At 41.8% G+C, this 20,067-nt stretch overlaps 1 protein-coding gene across 1 annotated transcript in view; it reads right to left on the bottom strand.

The window, feature by feature from the left end:
* SNX1 (sorting nexin 1) overlaps positions 1 to 20,067 on the bottom strand; it is a 142,926-nt gene that overhangs the window by 94,268 nt on the left and 28,591 nt on the right. Inside the window, exons 2-4 of the mRNA XM_030188008.1 lie at positions 17,325 to 17,421; positions 8,462 to 8,595; positions 6,589 to 6,655 (exon numbers count right to left, since the gene is read on the bottom strand). Of these exons, the coding sequence (XP_030043868.1) occupies positions 6,589 to 6,655; positions 8,462 to 8,595; positions 17,325 to 17,421 (298 nt within the window). The remainder of the gene's footprint in view (positions 1 to 6,588; positions 6,656 to 8,461; positions 8,596 to 17,324; positions 17,422 to 20,067) is intronic.

The following is a 20,067-nucleotide window of genomic DNA, read 5'->3' as shown; positions in this document are numbered from 1 at the left end:
AGACTGGGCAGCTAAATGGCAGATTACGTTTAATGTGAGCAAGTGCAAGGTGATGCATGTGGGAAAAAAGAACCCGAATTATAGCTACGTCATGCAAGGTTCCACGTTAGGAGTTACGGACCAAGAAAGGGATCTGGGTGTCGTCGTCGATAACACACTGAAACCTTCTGCTCAGTGTGCTGCTGTGGCTAGGAAAGCGAATAGAATGTTGGGTATTATTAGGAAAGGTATGGAAAACAGGTGTGAGGATGTTATAATGCCTTTGTATCGCTCCATGGTGCGACCGCACCTTGAGTATTGTGTTCAATTCTGGTCGCCGCATCTCAAGAAAGATAAAGTAGAATTGGAAAAGGTGCAGCGAAGGGCGACTAAAATGATAGCGGGGATGGGACGACTTCCCTATGAAGAAAGACTAAGGAGGCTAGGGCTATTCAGCTTGAAGAAGAGACGGCTGAGGGGAGACATGATAGAGGTATATAAAATAATGAGTGGCGTGGAACAGGTGGATGTGAAGCGTCTGTTCATGCTTTCCAAAAATACTAGGACTAGGGGGCATGCGATTAAACTACAGTGTAGTAAATTTAAAACAAATCGGAGAAAATTTTTCTTCACCCAACGTGTAATTAAACTCTGGAATTCATTGCCGGAAAATGTGGTGAAGGCGGTTAGCTTAGCAGAGTTTAAAAAGGGGTTGGACGGTTTCCTAAAGGACAAGTCCATAAACCGCTACTAAACGGACTTGGAAAAATCCAAAATTCCAGGAATAACATGTATAGAATGTTTGTACGTTTGGGAAACTTGCCAGGTGCCCTTGGCCTGGATTGGCCGCTGTCGTGGACAAGATGCTGGGCTCGATGGACCCTTGGTCTTTTCCCAGTATGGCATTACTTATGTACTTATGATATGAAGGTGCAGAAACAACGTGACAAGGCGACGGCCTTGGCTAGAAGGATGCTAGGCTGCATAGAGAGGGGTATAACCAGCAAAAGAAAGGCGGTGTTGATGCCCCTCTACAAGTCGTTGGGGAGTCCCCACTTGTATTGTGTTCAGTTTTGGAGGCCGTATCTGGCTAAAGATGTAAAAAGACTGGAAACGGTGCAAAGAAAAGCTCCGAAAATGGTATGGGATTTGCGTTGCAAACTGTATGAGGAGAGACTTGCCGACCTGAACATGTATACCTTAGAGAAAAGGAGAAACAGGGGTGACATGATACAGACGTTCAAATATTTGAAAGGTATTAATCTGCATTCGAACCTTTTCCAGAGACGGAAAGGTGGCAGAACTAGAGGACATGAATTGAGGTTGAAGGGGGGCAGACTCAAGAGTAATGTCAGGAAGTATTTTTTCTCGGAGAGGGTGGTGGATACGTGGAATGCCCTTCTGTGGGAGGTGGTGAAGATGAAAACGGTAATGGAATTCAAACATGTGTGGGATAAACACAAAGGAATCCTGTTTAGAAGGGTGGATATATGGAATCTTAGCGGACATGGGTGGCAACACCGGCATTTGGAGAATAAAACCGGTGCAGGGCAGACTTCTACAGTTTGTGCCCTGAGAAAGGCAGGGACAAATCAAACTCGGATATACATATAAAGTATTATATACCATGTAAAATGAGTTTATCTTGTTGGGCAGACTGGATGGACTATTGAGGTCTTTATCTGCCATCATTTACTACGTTACTATGTATTGCAGGCATTAGTATACACAGCTATGCAGATGTTACCATTTCCCCTACTCCTGTAGAGACATAAGACATAAGCATCACACTGGTACAGACCAAAGGTCCATCTATCCCAGCACCCTGTCTCCGACAGTGGCCAATCCAGGTCACAATCACCTGACAAGATACACGAAGCAAAGTATTTTGTACTGCTTGTCCCAGGAATAGTGCATTTTTCCCTACGTCCATTTAATAACATTCTATGGCCTTTTCCTTCAGGAAGCCATCCAAACCTTTCTTAAACTCTGCTAAGCTAACCACCTTAACCACATTCTCCGGCAACGAAATCCAGAGTCAAATTACACGCTGAGTAAAGAAAACTTTTCTCTTATTTGTTTTAAACTTATTGCACTCCAGCTTCATCGCATGCCTCCTTGTCCTAGTATTTTTGGAAAGCGTAAACAGACGCTCCATATCTATCTTTTCCACTCCACACATCTCTATATATAAAAGGCACTACCAACGTTCTAAATGAAGCCTCCAGCCGGAAGTGTGAAAGGGGAAGAGATATCCGGTTTCCCCATGAGTGTCTGCCCCGCCCTCGCTCTCTCTGTAACACAAACAGTGAAGGAAAACACAGCAAAGCACGAAATCAAATCGCTCTCTCTGTAACAGTGAAGGACTCAGAGGGGGGAGGGGAGAGAGGGCAGAAGCCCTCACTATCTCTGTAACACATACACATCAGGAAACTTAACACTGAAGGACTAGACTCCGAGGGGGGAGGGGACAGAGAGCAGAGGGGAAGGGAGAGAGGGCAGGGACACACACACTCCCACACGCACACAGAAGAAAACCTTGCTAGCCCCCATTTCATTTGCATCAGAAACGGGACTTTTTTACTAGTTATTTTATATACCTCTATCATATCACACCTCAGTCGCCTTTTCTCCAAGCTGAAGAGCCCCAGCCGCTTTAGCCTTTCCTCATAGGAAAGTCGTCCCATCCCATTAAACATCTTTGTCGCCCTTCTCTGCACCTTTTCTAATTCCACTATATCTTTTTTGAGGTGCGGCAACCAGAATTGAACACAATAGGTACGGTCGCACCCTGGACTGATACATTATAATATCCTCATTTATGTTTTCCATCCCTTTCCTAATAATACCTAACATTCTATTTGCTTTCTTAGCCACAGCAGCACACTGAGCAGAAGATTTCAACGTATCATCAATGATGACTCCCAGGTCCCTTTCTCGTTCGGTGACTCCTAACACTGAACCTTGCATGACGTAGCTATAGTTTGGGTTCCTCTTTCCCACATGCATCACTTTGCACTTGCTCACACTGAATGTCATCTGCTATTTAGACACCAGTCTCCTAGTCTCGCAACGTCTTCTTGCAACTTTTCACAATCTTCCCGCGATTTGACGACGTTAAACAACTTTGTGTCATCAGCATGTTTCATAATCTCACTAGTTACCCCCACCTCCAGGTCATTTATGAAAATATTAAAAAGCAACGGTCCCAGCACAGATCCCTGAGGGACCCCACTAACTACCCTTCTCCATTGCGAAGTGACCATTTAACCCTGCTCTCTGTTTCCTATCTTTCACCCAGTTTTTAATCCATAACAATACACTACCTCCGATCCTATGACTCTCTAATTTCGTCTGGAGCCTTTCATGAAAGACTTTGTCCAACTCTTTCTGAAAATCCAGATACACAATATCCACCGGCTCACCTTTGTCAACATGCTTGTTTACCCTTTCAAAGAAATGCAGTAGATTGGTGAGGCAAGACTTCCCTTCACTAAATCCATGCTGACTTTGTCTCATCAGTCCATGCTTTAGAATGTGCTCTGTTATTTTGTTCTTAATGATAGTCTCTACCATTTTGCCCAGCACCGACGTCAGACTCACCGGTCTATAATCCCCCGGATCTCCCCTGGAACCTTTCTTAAAAATCGGCGTTACATTAGCGACCCTCCAATCTTCTGGTACCACGCTCGATTTTAAGGATAAATTACATAACAACAGTAGCTCCGCAAGCTCATTTTTTAGTTCCATCAGTACCCTGGGATGAATGCCATCTGGCCCAGATTTGCTACTCTTTAGATTGCAGAACTGCCCCATTACATCCTCCAGGTTTACAGAGATTTCATTAAGTCTCTCAGACTCGTCAGCCTCGAATACCCTGTCCGGCACCGGTATCCCAACCAAATCTTCCTCGGTGAAGTAAAGAACTCATTTAATATTTCCGCTATTTCTTTATCTTCCCTGAGTGCCCCTTTTACTCCTCGGTCATCCAGCGGCCCAACTGATTCTTTTGCCGGTTTTCTGTTTTTATATACCTGAAAAATATTTTACTATATGTTTTTGCCTCTACCGCTATCTTCCTTTCAAAGTCCTTCTTAGCCTTTCTTATCAGCGCTTTACATCTGATTTGACATTCCTTATGCCTCTTTTTATTATCTTCAGTTGGTTCTTTCTTCCATTTTCTGAAGGATTCTCTTTTTGTTCCAATAGCCTCCTTCACCTCTCTTTTTAACCACGCCGGTTGTCATTTGGTCTTCTGCCCTCTTTTACTGATACATGGAATATATTTGGCCTGGGCCTCCAGGACGGTGTTTTTGAATAGCATCCACGCCTTTTGAAGGTTTTTTACCCTATCCTTTGCTCCTCTAAGTTCTTTTTTTTACCATCCTCCTCATTTCATCATAGCTCCCTTTTTTGAAGTTAAACACCAACATATCTGACTTCCGTTGTCTACTTTTTTGAAAGCAGATTTCAAAGCTGATCATATTATGATCACTGCTATCAAGCAGCCCCCGCACCATTACCTCCCGTACCAGATCATGTGCTCCACAAATGACTAGATCTAAAATTTTTCCTTCTCTCGTCGGCTCCTGAACCAGCTACTCCATGAAGCAGTCCTTCATTTCATTAAGGAATTTTATCCCTTGACGTGCCCCGATGCTACATTAACCCAGTCTATATTGGGGTAATTGAAATCACCCATTATCGCGTTGCCCATTTTATTAGCATCCCTTCCCTGAGGGCTTTTACTTACCTAGGGACTTTGTTCACCCATTCCTGTTGATCCTAATTTAACCCTTTAGTGTCCAATGTTCCCATCAATCTGTTCCCATATGGCTTATTACGGGAACATTGGACACTAAAGGGTTTTAAAGCCCTCTTCAGTGGATTAAACACTTTGTCCCTTCTTTGATAGGTAGGCATCTCTGCTCAGCAGCTCTTGGAAAGTCTTAGTGTCAAGAGCATTTCAGTTCCTGGACTATATCTTGTGCAGCCATGCATTCATTTCAAGGAAGCGAGCCTCTCTGCTTCAGCACTTATTCTTGACAGTAATGACAAAGTACCACTTGCCCGTCCACCTGCTTCACCTTCTCTCCCAGAGTCTAACAAGGGTTAGCAGTGTCAAATAGTCAGTAGGCTTCATGAGTTGTGGCAAACTCTCTATAAATGTCTGATCTTGACACCAGGCAGATAGCATGGACACCTCTGTACCCCTCAGAAAGTAATCACCAACCACCACTACCCTTTTTTTTCCTAATGATCTCTGATCCAGCTACTTTAGGGGGGTCTTGAGCTCCAGCTTCACCTGTTCCTGGGATGTTTCTTGCCTTCTTCACTTCGAGGGCAGCATACTGATTCTTCTGTTCAAGGGGAGGTGGAGTCGGAGTGTTGATTCTGCAGGTTCTTGGTGACTATTTGTCCTCTTTTAGTATAACTTTTTCTTCCCCTCTACTGGAGATCAACACCTCAAGAAGTATTTCATTGATGTTATTTCTCATCTCTTCTCAGCTTCACCACCTCCTTTCAGTTCCTTTACTTATTTCATGAGGGATGGGATTCAACCTAAAGACATCTTGCATATGGAAACAATCCCTTGCCTTGGATTATGCTTTGTCTAGACAGAGACAGAAGTTGTAATGAAGGCAATAGCTTTAGTGGCATGGTGTTTCCCAGTCACTGTTCAGTTGTAGGAGCTTTACCATCTCTTGAAACAAAAAAGAAAAATACCTACTATTCCTACCTTTTCAAAAACAGCTAATCCCCTATTCCGATTCTGTATGCAGAACTCAGCTTGCTTGCTCACCTGTTTTGGGATATGGGATATTTATCTTATCCCTTCATATATGTATTTTAAATCTTTGAGGTACACCTTCAAAAAGGAAGACTAGATTTCACACATCATATAAATACGATGTTACTAATTAAAGTACCAAGAAATATAAGTAAAAACTAAAATGTGACCAGATATTCCCTTCCAACCAACACCAAACACTTCTATTTAATTCAATTCAGCTGACAAGAAGGACTATATAACAAGATCTGGAAGATGGGGTGAGGAAGGGAGGAGCTAGGAGTTAAGAAGAGCCCTAGAGCAAGCAGCTAACCTTCTTAAATCTTTCTAATAAAGCAGCAGAAAATAATCCAATAGTTAACCCACCAATATAAAATTTGCATTTTGTACCACACATCAAGATCCAGAAAAATTACCCTTGGTTTTGCAATGTGCTCTTCTTAGGAAGATGTTTCAGTTTTGGTTTTTTTAAAATATCTTTATTGACAAAGATTTTATCATCACATTAAACATTTGTGCCAAAAACTGCACTCTGACTCATTACTTTATAACACTTTCAACAAGCATATACAATCCTTTTCCATATCCCCCCCCCCCCCACCTTGTTTTGTTAGGAACATCGTGAACAATTTTGTATATCATTGAAACACATCTTTATTGGTATCTTGCATGGAAAAACACATCATACCAAATGCTGTTATAACTTGTGGTGTTTCTGGAAGCAGCACCCTGCACCTCTATTGCCATTCCATCATCCTCTGGCACTACCAGAGATCTAGAAAAAGAACATGGGATTCCTAAAACAGCCACACACTTACCAATTTTTTCTGGGGAAGTCACTTTGATTGACAATTCAAATTGATCTTCCTGTTCCTCCTCTTCCAGCTACAAAGAAAATAGAGATATGACCAATGTCAATTGTGCAAACAAATAATTTAGGATGAGCACACCAGAACATGGGCAGTCTTAAGTTCATCTCTTCCCATCCTCCAACTTTTGCCCAATATAAAAAAAAAAAACCTGCTTAAATGATCCACAAGATCCTCCATGGCGAATCCCCAAGCTATATGACCAACTTGATCGATCTACCAGCCAGGAATGGGTCCAAATCTTCTCGAACATATCTCAATCTCCATCTTCCCAATTGGAAAGGCCTCAAATACAAAACCTACTACGCATCCAACTTCTCCGTTATAGGCAGCAAACTCTGGAACACAATACCTCGACATATCCGAACAACAAATGAACATCTAAAGCTGCTGAAAACTTACCTCTTCAAACAAGCATACCCAAACAACCCAACCTAATTCTCGAACCTGATCCACACCACTAACACTACCCATACTCCAATCCTCTCCCCCACATCTCTTCCTACTGTCCTACTCTCTATAACTGGATTATCTCTGTGATACTTTGTACCATACTTTGTATTATCTCTATAATACTTTGTACCATGCTTTGTAAGCCGCACTGAACCTGCTATTGAGCGGGAAAGAGCGGGATATAAATGCTATAAAAAATAAATGTTTCCAAATTTCTGGTGTTTTTGGGAAATGTGAAACAAACTTCATTATATGCATACCTCATGCATGCTGGAGATTTCCCAAAAAAACATGCTAGTTGGGAGACCCCCCTCCCCCCAAAAAATATCGGCTTAGTTTAGACTTGTGGTTCCCAAGCCTAAGTAGGGCTAGCTGGGGATCAAATGTGCAAAGTCCATGTGTTCCATCCAGGAAGGAAGGGAGGGGAAATGTGCCTGCCGCTACTATGATAGCTTCAACCAATCATAAAGAGCAATGCTGGGATCCCTTTTGTCCAGACAATGCTTTCAGTGCTGCCCACATATATGTACTGAGAAGTTGGAGAGAATGGCATAGGAATATGAAGAAAAGAAAGCAGTGTAGTTATGCAATCTTTGGATTCACTGTGACAATACTGTGTAATTTTCATCTCAATCAAGTTCTGTTGTGTGTTCTTGTTTTTTTGTCAACTAAAATGATTCATCAATTGAAGCCTTTTCTTACATTAGTTAACTTGGTAAAAGTGGTTCATGCATTGATTAACCAGCCAGCTGGATCTCTGCAACTCATATCAAGGACTAACAGTTTGACTAGGTTGCAATTAATCCAGAATATAGGAGCTTAGTTACAAGGGAAAAAAAAAAAAAAGAACATTTGATCATGTTACACCTACCCTTATAAAACTGAATGGCTTCCAATACCAGCAAGGATTTCTTTTAAATTGTTGTGTCTGGTCCACAAAGCTCTTTACATGGAGTTCCTACTTATCTTTCTGATAAATTAGAGGAATGTGTGTCTCAAACACTATATCCTTTTCAAAAATGTTTGATTCAACTGCATTCTTTAAGCATTGTTAAGTAGACAAGTACCAGACACAGAGCTTTCTACTATGCTGCACCTTCCCTGTGGAATTCACTACCAATTTATTTGCATAAGATTTCTGGGTATTTGCCTTTATAGAAAGCTTTGAAGATCTGGCTATTTAAGCAGTGTTACAGATTCGATTTATGATGAAAGTAATTTTATACATTAATAAATTAATTATATTTTTATGTTTGAATGACAGCATACAATATTTAAAATGCTAACCTTTCTGTATACTCTAAAACTCTGGTTGTGGTAAGTGGTATATATAAAGTAAATAAACTAAATCAAACAACATCAGACTCGCCTCTTCATAACTCTTCTGTTGTGATGTTGAAAATGAGCTCATTGGAGCAACATTGAATGGGGTGGGCTTAGATACAGTTGATTCTTTCTTCTGGTTGTTTTGTATGTGGTCAACAGATAACTCCACAGTGGATTCTGTAAAACAAAAACAGATTTACCAAAAAGAAAAAAAATGTTAATTGGCATTAGTCTATATGATAATATATCTTAACTTTAGGAGACACTGACAAATTCTATCAGTTTCTCTAACCCTCTGCAAATACGAGATCCTAACTCATCTCAGTTATCAACCTAAGAAGGGAGAAGAGTCTTACAAAACTGTAAAGTATTGAATTCATTCATTTTGTTTTCAGTGCTTTCACCCTTTTACCTCAGAGCACGGTTTATAAATAAACATATTAGAAAAAATACTCAACACTTCCTCTTGTAAATATCACTTTCCCCAAAAAAGAATGCAAAGACTTACCAAACAAAGCACAAGTACAATAGTCAGATTTAAACCCAAACCACATGGAATTATATCATCAATTATAACAAATTCAAAAGCAGAGGTCAGTTTGGACCTAAGACGACAACACCAACGGTTGAAAGCATTAAGTCTACCAGAAGTATTCCTAAAGGGGAGGGGGGAGGGTTCATTATGTGGCTCCTGCCTTGTCCCATCCCATTTTACCTTCTCTACACATTAATATTTGATTGTCAGAAGATGAGTGAATGCTCAAAAGGGAATAAAATATTGCTCTCAAATCCAAATGATTTATGTGGATAAGTCTCCTGGAATTTGACTAGGCTCCCTGAGTGATTCATGCACCAAAGTATGCTCTCCAGCACAAAAGTATCTGTGATCAGTAAGAATCAAAGTTATCAAAAGCTCCTGAGCTACACAACATGGTAAATGTCAGCAGATAAAGGCCTGCACGGTCTATCCAGTCTGCCCAACAAGGTGCCCAGAGTTGAATCTGGTACTCTGCACAGGTTCTACTTCATTATCTCAGTCTCTCCCTGTCAAGTTTGAGAAAGAGACCATAGAAGTCTGCCCAGACCTGGAGCTGTTGTCAAAGCCCACTCTAGCCTTGATCCTGATTTTTTTTTTCCATTTACAGGACCCAGACCATAGAAGTCAGCCCGGTATTGGTCTTGCTTCCCAACCTTGGAAGCTACTGTCAGAGATACTTTCAGCAAATTGGTTTTGGTAATACTACTACTACTACCACCATTTCTATAACGCTTCTAGACGTACGCAGCACTGTACACTGGACATGGTTTGAAGGAAAGTGGATGGGTGAACCTCAGAACATAGAGAGCTGGGTTCAAGGATTCTGCTGAAATTTGGGATCCCCATTGTGGCTTCCTCAAAATAAAGCAAGCAAAAGGGAACCATGTGGCCTACCATTTGTTTCTGGATGTGATCCAAGGGGAGCATTGCACTGTCTTAACATACATTAGGTTTTACATTCTGTCTTGTGGAAGGAAAGCTTTAGCTTGTTCCACATGTAGAAGAGCTATGAAAGAGACCTTCTTTGTAGGCTGCTAAAACTGATGTGAAAGCCAAGCGACAGAAAAAGATACGTGTTGTGCCCTTGAAGCTGGCTAGATTCACTGATGAAGATGCTAAGTCAGATATCAAAATGTATAAATATCAAGAACCCCCCCCCCCCCCCCCCCCCGGCCTGTGTAAGGCAGCTGCCATGATCACAAAATTTTAGTGACGCCCCTGGGAGCTGACGACAGTTTGAATAGGGAGACTTTGTCCTAGTATTTATTGGTTTGCAGGGTAAAACAAAAATGCTTTCTGTAATCGAGATATATTAATATGCATGTACACACATCCTTCAGATCCATTGGCTGTATTTGCTGGATCTCAGGAAAGGATATTGTTTTGAACTTCTTGTAGAGAACAAAAAAGGTTGTTCAAGTCCAAGATGAGATTTAGCCCTCTTGCCATTTTTTGAAGAATAAAGAGTTCTACCACACCAGCTTGTAACAGAAGGACCTCAAATCAAAGAGAGTGGCTTTGGGGTTAAAAAAAAAAAAACCCAGACCAGGTGAGGGGTCCTCCAGGCAGAATGGTATCCAGATTTAATGCTGAGGATCCAGAAATCTTTTCTAACGTTTCTGAAGAAAGCAATGCACCTGATCTCCGACAGGGCAGAATGTGCATTGGAGAATAAACTGGCAGTATTCAGTTAAAAAAAAGAAAGCTATTTAGACTTTTTTGTTTAGCAATGACTAGACTAATGCTGAGCCTGTTGCAATCACACACATAGTAAACAGTGAAAAAACATTTTCTTCTTAAATGGAGAAGTCTCTTCTACATTGGGTTGCTGCTGTTCACCTAGCTCCCAATCCAAGGGCAGCCAACAGGTCATGTTTTTAGGATACCCCTAATAAAATGTGCATGCGAGAGATCTGCATAAAATGGAAGTAGAAGGTATGCAAAGCTCTCGCATGTATACTCATTAGGAGTATCCTGAAAATCTGATCTACTGGTGGGTCTTGAGAAAAGGGAGTGAAGACCATGGTCTACAGGATGAGGTACACAGTAAATGACTGCAAAGACCCGCATGATAGATCCAGTCTGCCCAACAAGGTGGCCAGAGCCACACCTGCCACTCTGTGTGGGCCCCTATCACCCATGCTTAAACGCTGATTGTCAAGTCTCTACCATGCCAATCATATAGGCAGTCAAACAGGATATAATCTTGGTCATAACCACATATCATCCCCAAGTATAGCTGATAGTATTCCACTTACCAGTCAAGATGTCTTCCCCTGAGATGCACAATACCATCACTCGCAGCACGTGACAAAGCAATCTACAAAACTGGTGTTAACGAATCTTTTGTTTTTTGCCATTTGCAAGACACAGATTGTAGAAATCTGTCTGGCATCAGCCTCATGTTGTGTTTCCATCCTCTGTTTAGGCATTCCCTGTGTCTATCCACTGCTTATTTTAATTCGCTCACTGTTTTGGACTCTACCACCTCTCCTGAAGTGTCAAATACATATGCTCAGATAAAATGGATCCCCCATTTAGCGCCTTAGATAAGATGACCATTACCTCAAGATTTCTCTCTTCCCAAGTGGTCTAAATCTATTTTTTTTGTTTTCTAATGCTGATTCAGCTACTACAGCTGTGTCCTGTTGAATCCAGTCAGCTGTACCAGTAATTACATTTATCATATTTAAATCTGCTGCTCTTGCAGTGGACAGTGGAGCATAAGTGTGTCACTGTAGCCAGGCTGGCTCAAAAGGATAGTGGCACCCTAAGTTGCTTTAGTGGTGTCCCCCCCCCCCCCCATTGCATTGCTTCTGACACCCCTCCCTCCCCCCGTATGTCTGGCATCTCTCCCCCAATTCAGTTCCTTTCCCCTTCTCCATGGGTCCAGCACTGCTTACTCACAGTCCTGTAAAAATGTTAGTGATGGTTGCGGTGGCAGCAGCAGCATCATGACAAGCTGGGTCTTCCCTCTGCCACATCCTTCCCACAGGAAACTGCTTCAGAGGAGGCAGGATGCGGAAGAAGGAAGACCGAGGGTCTGGCCAAAGACAGCCTCTCATACTGCTCTTGTTGCTGCCACCGGTTACCTGTAGAGTTTACAGGATCATAGGGGAGTAAGAGAAGTGAGGGAGCAATGCCAGACCTAGAGGGAGGGGAAGAAAAGCCTCAACCTGTAGACCAGATGAGGTCAGAGGCTGGGTGGGTATTTTGGTGTCCTTAATCACCAGCAGCCTGAGCCTCACCTGGTCCAACGGTTACCCTGACTGTGGCCTTTGGAACATCTATAAACTTTGAAAATCCAAAAGGTATCAGCTCTGTTCCACTTTTTGCTGAAGAACTTCCCTTGACATGTTGTACAACCTATGGAACAGTCTCCTTTCATAACAGATGTATCTGAACGTTCTTCGATCACTTTGAGATGATCATCATGGGAAAGAAAGAGTGGCTGCCCTGCAACTCAGAATCCGAGATAAATAGAGAAAGATAGGGTACTTTGGTAAGAATGTGGATCTATGCAAGAATTAATCGAATACATTCAGATGCTTGTGGCACAGGCTGATCTTGAAACGTGATACTTGGTAAGAGGCTATTCCAAAGATCCACCAAGTCAAACATCTTTTTACATGGGTAAGCTAATAAATATGAAGCCCCAAGCTTCTTCTCATCGATAGAAAAAAAAAGTCTTACGCCTTTCCTGTGTTGATCTTGTCAAATCTGGAAAAATCCAAATTCTTTGCCCACAAATTGTACTTGACTATTCCAAAAAATAAAGTCTTATAATAGCATTTAAGTCCTGTTCAAAAACCAATGCAACCAATAACATCAATCTTTCCTTCAAGTCAGAAAAAGACTTAGTCAAATCTTATTTTCGATTGTCCATTGTCAAAAGACCCAGGTGTACCCTCTCATTTATTAGAGGCATCAGGCAAATAATATATCTTATTAAGAGGAGGAATAGCTTCCGGAGGAAACTTCAAATTTTCAATCAGATATTTTTATAAACAATTCCAGAGGAGACATTCTTCCTAGGAAAGTTTAATAAATACAAGTCAAGTTTCCTATTATAATTCTCCAACTGCTCAATTTTGCGGTGAATCGCCAACTTATTTAATTTCTCCTCTCTTTTCATACAGTAAACCTTTAGTCCCTCCACGTCCCTTTTTTGAAGTTGGAAAAGAAGTAATTTAACTAATGGCTCCCAAACTTGTTCTTGGAGGACTTCCAGTTCCATGGTTTTCAGGATATCTGTAATGAATGTGCAGAACAGATTCACATACAATGGAGGTAATGTATGCAAATCTTTCATCTACATATTCATTGTGGCTATATTAAGAACATGACTTGCTAAGAATCTCTAAGAACTGACCTAGACCAAATTTCTCTCCAAGGAAGATAAAGATCCCAATGTTTATAGCAGAGTTACCCAAATCTACTTAGTCCTATGTTGATTGAAATATCTCAGTTGGTGTTCCTTTTTTTAATTGCTATTTAAATTATGAATTACAAATACCAAGCAAAACCCGCTTGTACAGAAAAACACTTAAACCCATACACATGAGAATATAAATAAGAAAAATCTTACAGGAAAATCAGTCAAAAACATTTCTCAGTACCCTTCTCCACCACCGCCAACTCCAGGCTCCGCTTATTCTGCCTCGCCTCACCCTATGCTTGGAACAACCTTCCTGAGCCCTTACGCCAAGCCCCCTCCCTGCCCGTCTTCAAGTCTTTGCTTAAAGCCCACCTCTTCAATGCTGCGTTCGGCACCTAACCCTTACCGTTCAGTGAATCCAGACTGCCCCAATTTGACTGCCCCTATCGGACCGACCGTTCACTTGTCTGTTAGATTGTAAGCTCTTTGAGCAGGGACTGTCTCTCTTTGTTAAATTGTACAGCGCTGCGTAACCCTAGTAGCGCTCTAGAAATGTTAAGTAGTAGTAGTAGTAATTTAACTACTAAAGTCTACCATAAATGGGGAGTGAAGTTAATCACTATAGTTAAGGATATATCTAATTAAAACCTATCTCAAAGAAAGAATAAGACAGTGACTGAGTTGTAGCCCTTAGTGAACTACCCATTTATGGTGTTCATATTTTAAAGTGTAACATTGCCATGTTTTTGACAAATATATCTCTGTCTGTGGCTCTAGATATTACCATATATTCCTATATATGAGTCTTTTGCCTGTTTCCTTTGCTATTCTTATTCTAGATTATTTTATACACTGCATCCTCATTTATCTTTTATGAAGCTTTGTGATATTATACAGTTTTACATTTTTATGATTTTAATTGTGCTTGAATGTCACCATTATAAGAAATAAAAATTGTATATGATTAACTTTTATTCACGTCATATATGTGTATGTACATATACAGTGGTGGAAATAAGTATTTGATCCCTTGCTGATTTTGTAAGTTTGCCCACTGACAAAGACATGAGCAGCCCATAATTGAAGGGTAGGTTATTGGTAACAGTGAGAGATAGCACATCACAAATTAAATCCGGAAAATCACATTGTGGAAAGTATATGAATTTATTTGCATTCTGCAGAGGGAAATAAGTATTTAATCCCTCTGGCAAACAAGACCTAATACTTGGTGGCAAAACCCTTGTTGGCAAGCACAGCGGTCAGACGTCTTCTGTAGTTGATGATGAGGTTTGCACACATGTCAGGAGGAATTTTGGTCCACTCCTCTTTGCAGATCATCTCTAAATCATTAAGAGTTCTGGGCTGTCGCTTGGCAACTCACAGCTTCAGCTCCCTCCATAAGTTTTCAATGGGATTAAGGTCTGGTGACTGGCTAGGCCACTCCATGACCCTAATGTGCTTCTTCCTGAGCCACTCCTTTGTTGCCTTGGCTATATGTTTTGGGTCATTGTCGTGCTGGAAGACCCAGCCACGACCCATTTTTAAGGCCCTGGCGGAGGGAAGGAGGTTGTCACTCAGAATTGTACGGTACATGGCCCATCCATTCTCCCATTGATGCGGTGAAGTAGTCCTGTGCCCTTAGCAGAGAAACACCCCCAAAACATAACATTTCCACCTCCATGCTTGACAGTGGGGACGGTGATCTTTGGGTCATAGGCAGCATTTCTCTTCCTCCAAACACGGCGAGTTGAGTTCATGCCAAAGAGCTCAATTTTTGTCTCATCTGACCACAGCACCTTCTCCCAATCACTCTCGGCATCATCCAGGTGTTCACTGGCAAACTTCAGACGGGCCGTCACATGTGCCTTCCGGAGCAGGGGGACCTTGCGGGCACTGCAGGATTGCAATCCGTTATGTCGTAATGTGTTACCAATGGTTTTCGTGGTGACAGTGGTCCCAGCTGCCTTGAGATCATTGACAAGTTCCCCCCTTGTAGTTGTAGGCTGATTTCTAACCTTCCTCATGATCAAGGATACCCCACGAGGTGAGATTTTGCGTGGAGCCCCAGATCTTTGTCGATTGACAGTCATTTTGTACTTCTTCCATTTTCTTACTATGGCACCAACAGTTGTCTCCTTCTCGCCCAGCGTCTTACTGATGGTTTTGTAGCCCATTCCAGCCTTGTGCAGGTGTATGATCTTGTCCCTGACATCCTTAGACAGCTCCTTGCTCTTGGCCATTTTGTAGAGGTTAGAGTCTGACTGATTCACTGAGTCTGTGGACAGGTGTCTTTCATACAGGTGACCATTGCCGACAGCTGTCTGTCATGCAGGTAACGAGTTGATTTGGAGCATCTACCTGGTCTGTAGGGGCCAGATCTCTTACTGGTTGGTGGGGGATCAAATACTTATTTCCCTCTGCAGAATGCAAATAAATTCATATACTTTCCACAATGTGATTTTCCGGATTTAATTTGTGATGTGCTATCTCTCACTGTTACCAATAACCTACCCTTCAATTATGGGCTGCTCATGTCTTTGTCAGTGGGCAAACTTACAAAATCAGCAAGGGATCAAATACTTATTTCCACCACTGTATGTATATTGTAACCAGGTGCCCCTAGGTGCAGCCAAGGATAGAACAATCTCCTCCAGCCACAGGCTCCCGGCACAATGAAGAAATAGATGTCCACCCGTAACTTCAATCTTAAGGACTTTTATTCCATGCAGGTTTCTAGTAAACAGTTCCAACAGCAGCATAGCACATACCAGGATTCAATACAGGCCTACAGGCTCCAGTCTGGGCTCTTTGTCCAGTGCACAATAAACAGTAATTCAATTCCCAAGACCCACAGTTCTTTCAGTTCATCATCACAGTCCAGTCATCAAGTAGCAGTTTCTACCTTCTATCCTCTTTACCTTCAGGAAAGTTCAATATTTTAGGGACTCTTTCTACCCAAGGGTTTTCCCCCTGCATCAGCTTCGCAGTGAATTCAATACTTTAGGGACTTCCTCTCACCCAAGGAATTTCAGCCTGCTTCAGTACTTTAGGGACCTCCCTGCCCAAGGATTTTCAGCCTGTAACTACCAGTACTTTAGGGACCTCCTTGCCCAAGGATTTTCAGCCTGCAACTCCTTCTTTCCTTCTGCTTCTCTCTCCTGAACTAAACTGAACTCCACTGCTGGGACTCCTTCCCACCTGCCTAATCAATCCCTGGCTTCAGCTACCACCACCAATCATTCTCCACTCATTAGCTTCCTCACACCCAAACCAGCTGAGTTGAGCATTAAATTAATGAGACCAATGATGAGCTCCTGCACACAGGGTTTCCTAACTCTCTTTCCACCTAGTGGCAGCCACTCTACACAACCTGCCAGCTTACACCCATGTCTTCCCCTATTGCAGCTAGGAGTCCAGTCCGGGTTTTCCATCTCACCCCCTGGCTCCTTGCCTACAATGGCTTCTGGGACTTGTAGTTCAGACTGAAGCTGCCTTAACCCAACTATCCTGGAGGTGACTTTATCACAATATATATGTATATGTTTTTATGCGTTATGTACGTTACGTTTTATCTTTGTTTTGTTTTAGACCCCTGAAAGCCTTTTGGCCGAAACATGGACCGTGTAGGGTCCAAATAAAAACTTCTTTGGTGCTCTTACTATCTGTGGTTTCAGTCTGGTTTTTTGGTCTTCTTCTGCCTCTTTTGTTGTTTTGTGTGGGTGTTCCTATTAAACAGGATTAAATTCATACTATTACAACTCTTGAGCTGGAAAGTTTGCTTCCATATTTATAGTCAATACTTACAGCCTTGAAGACCATGAAACCCAGAACCAAAATGCAATTGCTTGCTTACATGTACTCTAAGATCCGACAATTAAGTAGTAGAAGCTCTTAGGTCTCAAAAAGTGTTTGGAATGAGTTACTTTAGAGACGTGCTGTTTTCCAGTCTTGCATTTTTTGTTATGTGACATTATCCAAGTAGACCTTTACCTGCAAATAGGTCCCGCTCCTCATCCTCTAAGTGTAAGCCATTCTCTTTGGAAATGATTGAAGGAGAGCATTTACTCTCCAGTTGTGTGGGTTTGCTCTGAAAGGAGAATGAAGATTTAGTTTTGGTTACAAACTTCATATACAAGACAAATGAAACAAGTCATTTAATTACAATGGTTATAAATCCACTTAACCAAGAAAAGGTACAATCTGGATAACAGAAGGAAAAAAAACCCCCAAAATACGAAATGCATAATGGCGTAACAAGAGAACTATAAAAATTACAAAAAAGTAATACCTTACATAATCAGAACAGTATAAACGTCAAATCTATCAATACTGTTAAAAACACACACACAACCCCCCCCCCCCCCCCAAAAAAAAAAAAACCCACAACAACCCAAGCCTTCAACAAGCGTCTAATTCTCAACCCATAATTCTCCGAAATGACACAGACTCTGAGTCATTTATGAGCCCACTAGTTTCCTCCTGTTTTTTTTCTGGGCTCTCAAATCACTAAACTCCCAGTTAGCTGGGTGTTATTTCTGCTATTTGATATTGCCCTTGTAACTCAGTCTAGTTATCAGAGCAAACAACCTTTGACCAAATGTCACCCTCTTTTTTTTTTTTTTTTAATAGAATCTGCAGGTGTGCTCTATTGTTGGGCTAACCATATTTTCACATGACCAGTGGGAGAAGGGGTCTTACTCTCCCCTCTCATGAGCACAGTACTACCACCAGATTCCCAAGCTCTCTTCCTTATCTTTCACACCACTGCCCTACCCATCCCTTCTATGTCTCTCACATCATTTCCATTTTATCTCTTGCCATCAATTCCCCCCCATATCTACCCTTCTGCCTTCTTCCTCACTTCCCCTTTTCTCCCCCCCCCCCCCCCAGCATTTTCCCTGCCACTTCTTTGCTTTCCCATAGCATTTACTGCATGATTTCTTCTCCTCTCTCTAGCATCTGTTCTTTACCCCTCCTCCAGCATTTACTTCCTTCCCCAGATACCCTCTCCCAATCCAATAGCCTCTCTGCCCCCACCCCTTTTAGCGTATCCTCTCCCTTATCCAATGGCCTCTGACCCCCACCCCTTTCAGCTTATCCTCTTCCTTACTTCTTTATCATCCTCCTCCACACACAAACTGCAAAATGGCTCACCAGAATGGAGGTTGAATCCCCACACACTTGCTATTCATGACCTGCTGCTGCTTCATGGCTGCATTTTCCACTAATGCTGCTGTGTGTTGGCACTGCAAGCTTATTCAAAATCCACGGCCTATGTTTCCTGTGTGCTCATCTTGCACACTGCAAGATCAGCACACAGAAACAGACCATAAATGCTGAACAAGCTTGCAGCGCCAGATAAACTCCACTAGCTTGTACACTTTCTCTACCCAGTTGTATGCAACCTGAGATGCAGTGTTAATGGCTGCCTAAGCAATGCTGTGGAGCTATACACCCTAGAAAACAGTGCCTTTGACCAGGGGTTACACTGAGTGAAATAAAAGCTTTCACGTCATGTACAACTTTCTTCTTTCCCATCAATTGTATGGGCTGTTCAGTCAGCTGGTCAAGTTCTCATGATAGCAACAGTCGTACAAAAATCTGACATAGGCTTACACTCCAACCTAAGTGATTCTTAATCTGTCACACAATGGAGAAAATCGTATTAAAGTCTCGGAAACAGGTTCATGCTTTTTTCATGGTGACAACAGTTGAGGCAATTCTGTATAGTTTGTGCACTAGCTTCTAGTTCATTTTTCTTCTTTAAACAGACTGCCGATTGTTTTCTTGATCAGTGGAAGTGCATCATAGTCCCCAAGGGTTTGGGAGCTTAAAAAAAGCACTTACGATAACAGCAGAAGCTATGGAGCATGCACACCTCCTAAGAACATAAGGCATAAGAATAGCCATACTGGATCAAACCAATGGTCCATCTAGCCCAGTATCCTGCTTCCAAAAGTGGCCAATTTAGGTCTCAAGTAATAGCAACATTCCGTGCTACCGATCCCAGGTCAAGCAGTGGCTTCCTCATGTCTATCTCAATAACAGATTATGGACTTTTCCTCCAGGAACTTGCCCAAACCTTTTTAACAACTTTGAATAGTTTTGTGTTGTCTGCAAATTTAAATCTCCTCACTCATCATTCCCATTTCCAGATTATTAAAAATGTGTTAAATAGCACCGGTCCCAATATAGATCCCTAGGGCACTCCACTATTCACCCTCCTCCACTGAGAGAATTACGCCATTTAATCTTATCCTCTCTGTTTTCTATCCATCAACAAATTCTTAATCCACAACAGAACACTGCCTCCTATCCCAAGGGTTTTTAATTTTCTCAGAAATTTCATGAGGGACTTTGTCAAACACTTTCTGAAAATCTAGATACACTATGAAGCTCATTTTCAAAACACAGACTTACAAAGTTACATGTTACTACGTAAGTCTATGAGCTTTAAAAATGATCACCTACATCAACCAGCTCACATTTATCCACACGTTTATTCATGCATTCAAAGAAATGAAGCAAACTGGTGAGCAAGACTTCCCTTGGCTGAGCCTATTTTGGCTCTGACCCATTAAACCACATTTATCTACATGTTCAGTGATTTTATTCTTTATAATAGTTTTCACTATTTTGCCTGGCACGGACATCAGGTTTATTGGTCTGTAATTTCCCAGATCACCCCTGGATCCTTTTTAAGAGTAGGGCAATACACTGGCCACCCTCCAAT

This window comes from Microcaecilia unicolor, chromosome 1, assembly GCF_901765095.1.
Source record: "Microcaecilia unicolor chromosome 1, aMicUni1.1, whole genome shotgun sequence".
NCBI lineage: Eukaryota > Metazoa > Chordata > Amphibia > Gymnophiona > Siphonopidae > Microcaecilia > Microcaecilia unicolor.
The sequence above is the reverse complement of the archived record's forward strand: the minus strand, read 5'-3'. Positions and strand labels throughout refer to the sequence as shown.